The 7,679-nt window shown below is 32.3% G+C and overlaps 1 protein-coding gene across 1 annotated transcript; it reads right to left on the reverse strand.

Annotated features, from left to right (window-relative positions):
* Positions 1–6,752: 6,752 nt before the first annotated feature.
* On the reverse strand, positions 6,753–7,208 carry LOC115710762 (uncharacterized). The gene has a single exon (XM_030639115.1). The coding sequence runs from the start codon at positions 7,206–7,208 to the stop codon at positions 6,753–6,755; it is 456 nt and encodes a 151-aa protein (XP_030494975.1).
* Positions 7,209–7,679: the final 471 nt, after the last annotated feature.

Genomic DNA, 7,679 nt, shown 5'->3' on the forward strand with positions numbered 1-7,679 from the left:
ATAAAAGATTGAAAAAAAATAAATAAATAGTAAACTACCATAAATTGGAAGAGATTCTAGGTATAAAGAGGTAGGTCATTAATTAAAAAAATACAAAAAAATAAACTGAAAAGGATTTAAATTTAAAAATAATAAAAATTTTAGCTTTTATTTAGTTGGGCCCTGTGCAAGGTTGGGCCCTGTGCAATTGCACAGCTTGCACAGGGTTAAAGTCGGCCATGCCTGTAGGTAAGGACACAATGATCCAAGTATGATTCTTCTCGAGGGCTTCTATCTCTGTGTCCATTGCATCATCCCAAACAGGGATGCCATGAGCTTGGCTAAAAAACTTTGGCTCAAAATGGCTAGAAATGGCTAGAACAACAGGTCGAAATGTCAGAGATAACCTGTGGTATCCAACAACCTGAGATAAAGGATGAGTGGTGACAAAAGAAACTTGAGAAGAATTTGTCAAATTATAAGATGCTAAGTAGTAGTGATACTCATTGACATAAGAAGGTTTTGAAAATTTTCTCCCTGATTTGGTGTGAGGGAAAATAACAGTAGGCACATCAGTAGGTATATTAGAATTATGTATATCAGATGAGGGAGGTAAAACAAAATCAGATGAGAGGAAGAAGTACCTGCTGTATGTGGCTCATCGATTTCTGCAACATGAGGAGATGCAGAAAAAAGAAGATTCATGTGTAGGTGGAATACCTCCAGTGTTAACAAAAGGAAAAATGTGTTCATAAAAATATACATCCCGAGAAATGAATGTCACATTTTTGTTTAAGTCAAGCAATTTATATGCTTTCATGCCTCGAGGATACCCAAGAAAAATATATGGGACAGACCTAGGTGAAAACTTAGACCTAGATTGACTCAAAGTGGATGCATATGCAAGACATCCAAAAGCTTTTAAGTGTTCATATGCAGGGGCTTTAGAGTGAAGAATTGTTATATTATTTGATATAATATAATATAGATTAAAATATTTAAATGTGACAAATTATATATTAATATGAGATTAATATATATTATGTGTTGGAGGTTATATTATATCATATATAGTATAATAATACACATAAAATTGTAACATATGAGGAGTTACAAATCTGAAAATAGATTGTAACTTAAGGATCACAATTGATAAATATGTAATTATGTGAGTTGTTACATATGGGAGTTATGGAATTAATGGGATAAGTTTCTAGCTATTAGAAACTGTTACAATACTCAATTATATCATTTAAATGGGTATTAGGACGTTGGGAAATGATTTAACTCGGAGAGGAGTTACATTTTGAGTTCTCAGGAAACAGTTGTTTAATAGTTGTTTGTATGTTATTTTATGGTTGTTTTCGAACATCTGGAACCAGATTTTTGAAAACGTTCATAAACATACATAAATTAATTGAGCATGTTTCCAGCTCTCTTGTCCAACGTTTTTATCCCATTAAACACCAATTAAAGTGTTGGTAATAGCCATGTGATGAAAAGATTTGATTTTCAAATGTGATCCTCAAAACATTATAAATAGAGGTCTTGAGTTTACTTTGGATGAACAAGTTTCTATCAAGAGAGCACATTGCTAGAAACACTAAAGGCTTGATAAATCCAGAAAGCTATTTCCATTCTTTTCTTTTCCCTAAGTGCTTGTGGTAGGGGGAAATAAGCTTTTGGACAAAGGTGTTAAACCTTGTTCAAGTTTTGTGATTCCCCTATTATACACTTGTGGTGTATGTGGTGTTGAGATTGCTCTCACATCTCTTTTGTATATATAATATATATATTGTGGTTCATGTGTAACATTATTTAATCTATATTTTTGTCCTTTGTATTATTTGTCATTGAGTTGTAATCATGTTGGTTTGATATTTCTATTGGAGCACAACAATTTTCCAACAGTCAAAAGCTTATTCTTTCCTACCTTGCTTCACTGGAAGGTAAGAAATCAACATGTGGTAATACAAGGGTAAGAATTGTGATATTTTGTTATTTACTATTTTTTTTTATATAGTATAATATATATTCACATATTTTCTATATTGGGATATGGATTGAGATATATATAAATGAGTTATATATATGTGGATGTATATGTCATATTATCATAGTGATATATAATATGATATTTGAATATATTACATGTTAATATGTATATGTGAGATATACATAATATATAACATGTATATGAATTATATATATATATATTATATGTTGAGCATATGATAATATATATTTATGATGAGAATATTTATGTATGTGATACATATATAATGTATATTATGTGGAGATGATATATATTATGATGAGTATATGTTATGTATGAGATGATAGTAACATATATAATTTTATGCATGAGAGTTATATATATTATTGGTATATAATAATATATGTATAACTAATCATATTTAGTGTATATGATAATGATGGAAAAGATGTATTCATCATTTTTGAGAATAAAGAATTTTGGAATTAATTTTCCATTAGTGATTTTATCTCATTTTATGAGATGAGAAAGTGAACTGTGAGAGTTACACTTATGAGATTTGTCTTGTCATAACAAGAACAAATGGATCAAAAGTGGATCCAAACATGTAAAATGAGTCATAATTGGAAGAGCAATTTTAGACTCAAATCAAAGTGAATCATGGTGGATTCCAAAAAAAAAAAAAATTGTGAAAAGATAACAAAATTGGAGAAGCAATTTTGAATCTTAAATAATCAAAGTGGTGAACAAAATTGATGAGAATTTTGTCAACTTTGGTATAATTTTTAGGCTAATCTCAATGAGGAGATAACCTTAAAATTATGAGAAAAAATAATCATATTATTTTTTAAAATGGTGATGTAAGTTTGATATTCTAGTTTTGTTGAGAAAACTAAAGATGCCAAATAGTATTTTTAAAGTGACCTTAAAAAATCATTTCAAGAGGAAAATACACAAAAAGTGATATTTTATATACACTTTATGGTGGAAATGTGGGGGTGAGCCACAAACTTAATCAAAATGTGATGAGACATTGTTGATTAGTTATTTGATTTGGAATTCAAATTCTAAATCAATTTTGGCTATGTGCATATGCGAAAGTTTTGACATATTTTGGTGTCAAAATTTTAGTAAAAATAATTTCAAGAAGGAAATTATAGAGACGAAGAGGTCTTCTATATTTTAAAATCAAGATACTATCTTGATAGTGAAATGTGAGAAAATGTGGGGATAATATATCCAATATTTATCAAGCAATTTGGTAAAAGAATGGATGATATGTGAAATTTAGGCATGCTTAGTGCCTAAGACTTGAGTATAACTTAGACACATTAGTCTAAGACATGGATATGTAAGTGAGTTGATTCAAAGATGAGTCATCTCAATATCCTATGTGAGATCAAGTGAAAACTTGGCGGATCCGTTTACGAAGCCACTAACTAGAGATTTAGTGGAAAAGACTTCTAAAGGGATGGGACTAAAACTCCCTAAATCGGTTCACAATTGTGGGTAACCTATCTTAATACTAGTAACTTTACTAGTGTTAGGTTCAATAGGTAAGAACAAATCAATGTGTGAACAAATGTGATAAGTACTATATGTCCCATCTTACAAATTTGTGAAGTACTTAGTGAGTTACCAATTTTGAGGGTTAGACTTTTAAAGTCTTTAATAGAATTCAGTTTGGAAAACAAGTATTTTGGTAACAAATACTATAAGAATTCTACCTATATTGACCTAAGGGTGGTGCCGCCCTAAATGAGAAGTAGGGAGTATATTTTCTCAAAAAGGTCAACGAATGGATTGTGCACAAGGCCATTAACGGTGCAAAGCGAGATATAATGAGGTCTCAAGTGAACTCTAGCAAAGATGTGTGTGTTATCACCGGTTTGTATTAAAGGAATAGTGGTTCAATGCTTCGGCAACCAAAATTTCAACAAACTTTGTGGTAACCACACTAAGGTAAAATTCAAGTCGAAAGACATTTTACTTTATGCATCTAAGCAAGATCTTTATAAAAGTGTTTGATTTATTCAATCAAAGTGGGGGATATATGTAATATTTGATTGATTAAATAATGTTACAATGGTGTGTCACAAATTTTAATCTAGTGGGGGATTGTTATATTATTTGATATAATATAATATAGATTAAAATATTTAAATGTGACAAATTATATATTAATATGAGATTAATATATATTATGTGTTGGAGGTTATATTATATCATATATAGTATAATAATACACATAAAATTGTAACATATGAGGAGTTACAAATCTGAAAATAGATTGTAACTTAAGGATCACAATTGATAAATATGTAATTATGTGAATTGTTACATATGGGAGTTATGGAATTAATGGGAACAGTTTCTAGCTGTTAGAAACTGTTACAATACTCAATTATATCATTTAAATGGGTATTAGGACGTTGGGAAATGATTTAACTCGGAGAGGAGTTACATTTTGAGTTCTCAGGAAACAGTTGTTTAATAGTTGTTTGTATGTTATTTTATGGTTGTTTTCGAATATCTAGAACCAGATTTTTGAAAACGTTCATAAACATACATAAATTAATTGAGCATGTTTCCAGCTCTCTTGTCCAAAATTTTTATCCCATTAAACACCAATTAAAGTGTTGGTAACAGCCATGTGATGAAAAGATTTGATTTTCAAATGTGATCCTCAAAACATTATAAATAGAGGTCTTGAGTTTACTTTGGATGAACAAGTTTCTATCAAGAGAGCACATTGCTAGAAACACTAAAGCCTTGATAAATCCAGAAAGCTATTTCCATTCTTTTCTTTTCCCTAAGTGCTTGTGGTAGGGGGAAATTAACTTTTGGACAAAGGTGTTAAACCTTGTTCAAGTTTTGTGATTCCCCTATTATACACTTGTGGTGTATGTGGTGTTGAGATTGCTCTCACATCTCTTTTGTATATATAATATATATATTGTGGTTCATGTGTAACATTATTTAATCTATATTTTTATCCTTTGTATTATTTGTCATTGAGTTGTAATCATGTTGGTTTGATATTTCTATTGGAGCACAACAATTTTCCAACAAGAATAGCAAAGGGGGATTTGTTTTGGAGATTGGGAGTAGGTGTTCTATTGATTAGATATGTTGCAGTAGCAACACAATCTTCCCAATACATTAAAGGTATGTAAGACTGAATTAGTAAAGCCCTAGCAACATTGAGTAAATATTGGTGCTTTCTCTCTACAACAGAGTTCTGTTGAGGTTTCTGCACACATGAATGATAATGCATAATCCCAAGTTCGTTGAACAAGTCTTTGAAGTGGACCTCTTTTGCATTATCAAACCCCATTCCCTTAATAGTTTTATGAAACTGGTTTTGGACAAGATTAATGAACTGAGGTATAGCATCTTTAGCATCAGACTTTTGCTTGATGAGTTTGATCCACGTGTATTTGGAACAGTCATCAACAATAGTGATGAAATACCTATATCCTTCAACTGTCATGGTGTTATAAGGACCCCAAATATCAACATGGATCACATCAAAACATTTTTTTGCAATGTTATGGTTTGAAATGAAAGGCAGTTTTCTTTGTTTTGCATAGTGACAAATGGAGCAGTGGAATAGAGAATTAGAATCAACATGAAATTTCAAAGCTTTATTCAAAGGATGAGTTTTTACACATGATGGATGACCCAATCTATAGTGCCAAACAGTCTCATTAAAAATTTTAGAATCACAAATAGATGCAGAAACAGAAGCAAACACTTTATTACTGCTTTGATTACAAATCAAGTAGTACAAGTTGCCAAACTTTCTACTTATCCCAATCACTTTGGTCTTCAAAGTGTCTTGGATGACACAATTTTCATGAGAAAATAGGAAAGTGCAGTTAGTTGTGGCTATTAAAGAATTGACAGACAACAAATTACACTTGAAAGTAAGCACATATAGGACATTCTCAAGAATAAGATCAGGACTTAAGGCCATTGTTCCGATGCAAGAAATCTCAGTATGCAATCCATTAGGCAATACAACAGTTTTTAAATTGGAATTAACATAGGTATTTTTGTATAAAGAAAGATTAGGACACACATGATGTGTGGCTCCTGTGTCAATAATCCAATTTGCATTATGAACAAAAAATTCCTTACCAGAGAAGTGAGAAACCACAAGTTGATCTTCAGCAGCATTAAGAGTGCTGTTCTCAGTAGCTTTCTAAGCAAGAATGGCCATAAGTTTCTGGCATTGGACACTGGATAGACTAGATATGAGGTCTCTCTCCATTGGTGATTCCTCTGGTTTTTCATTAGTTCTTGAAAAATTTCCACTAGCAGATTTTCCTATGGTTCCTTTAGCATCACTATTGGGAAATCTTCCATAATATTTATGACCAGGAGGATATCCATTGAGTTTGTAGCACCTCTCGATAGAATGACCATTCATACCACAATGAGTACAATTGTACTTGGATTTGAAAGGTTGGACAGCTCCAGCAAATTGTCCATTGTTACTCGATCCAGCTTTATCAACATCAGAACAGGTACCTCCACCAGTCAAACCTCGTTTTCTCTCTTCTTGAACAACAGCAGCATATGCTTTGTTCACACTCGGAAGAGGATCACGCATCAAAATCTGAGACCTAACAAAGTTGTAGGAATCATTTAATCCAACTAAAAATTCAAGTAATCGATCCTCTTCTTGATACCCTTGGATCACTTTCATTGTAACACATGTACAAACATGTTGCGGTCTATACTCTCTAATTTGATCCCACAAAGCTTTCAATCAAGTATAGTATGTGGTAACACTGTTAGATCCTTGAGTAAGGCTCTGCATCGTCTTCTTTGCCTCAAAGATCCGAGGAGCATTCTTCTCATTGAAGCGTTCATGCAGCTCTGTCCAGACCTCTGCTGCATTATCGTGATACATAATACTATCGACAATTTCATCTGAAATTGCATGTAAGATCCAATAGATGACAGTGCTATTGCATCTACACCAGCTGTCATAGTCTTCGTGATCATCGTCGGGTTGTGGCAACTTTCCATTAACGAACTTCACTTTATTTCTAGCAACCAAGGCAATCGACATCGATCTTCTACAGGTGCTGTAATTCTCACTGCCTTTGAGAATTTTTGGAACAAGCACAACACCTGGATTATCACCATTCGAAAGGAAATAAGGATTCGAGAGATCGTTCGCATTTGTCGATCGTGAATTTTCTCCAAAAACAGAGAACATATTCGAATCATGAAATGTGCTTGAGCTCCACCACGTGCTTGAGCTCCACCACCTCGAGCCATGAACAAGAACCAAAACAAAAAGAAGAAGAAAGAAGAAGAAGCAGAGCTCACGAGGCTGGCTCTGATACCATATTAGCTCAGAAGAGCAAGAACAGAAATGGAAAAGAGAGAGAGAAAACAAGAAGGATCAAAATACCAGAATTGTATTGAATGAATTGTTCAGTTACATCATAACGATATCAGCTACTTATACATGTAGCCAATACCAGAACACAACTAACAAACAAAGAAACCAAACAACAAAATAACTAATGGCATGTTTGGTTTAGTGTAATGAGAATTGTAATGGAATCATTATTACCATTACATTGTTTGATTTCATTTTTAAACCTTTGTAATGGCTTTACATTGTAATGGTCATTACACTATGTATTGTCATCCCCATTACATCATAAAACCAATGTAATGA

This window comes from Cannabis sativa, chromosome 3 (assembly GCF_029168945.1).
Source record: "Cannabis sativa cultivar Pink pepper isolate KNU-18-1 chromosome 3, ASM2916894v1, whole genome shotgun sequence".
In the NCBI taxonomy this organism is placed as follows: Eukaryota; Viridiplantae; Streptophyta; class Magnoliopsida; order Rosales; family Cannabaceae; genus Cannabis; species Cannabis sativa.

Excerpts from the sequence above, each read along its gene's own strand:
- LOC115710762 (XM_030639115.1), bottom strand. The coding sequence starts at position 7,208 with ATGTTCTCTGTTTTTGGAGAAAATTCACGATCGACAAATGCGAACGAT.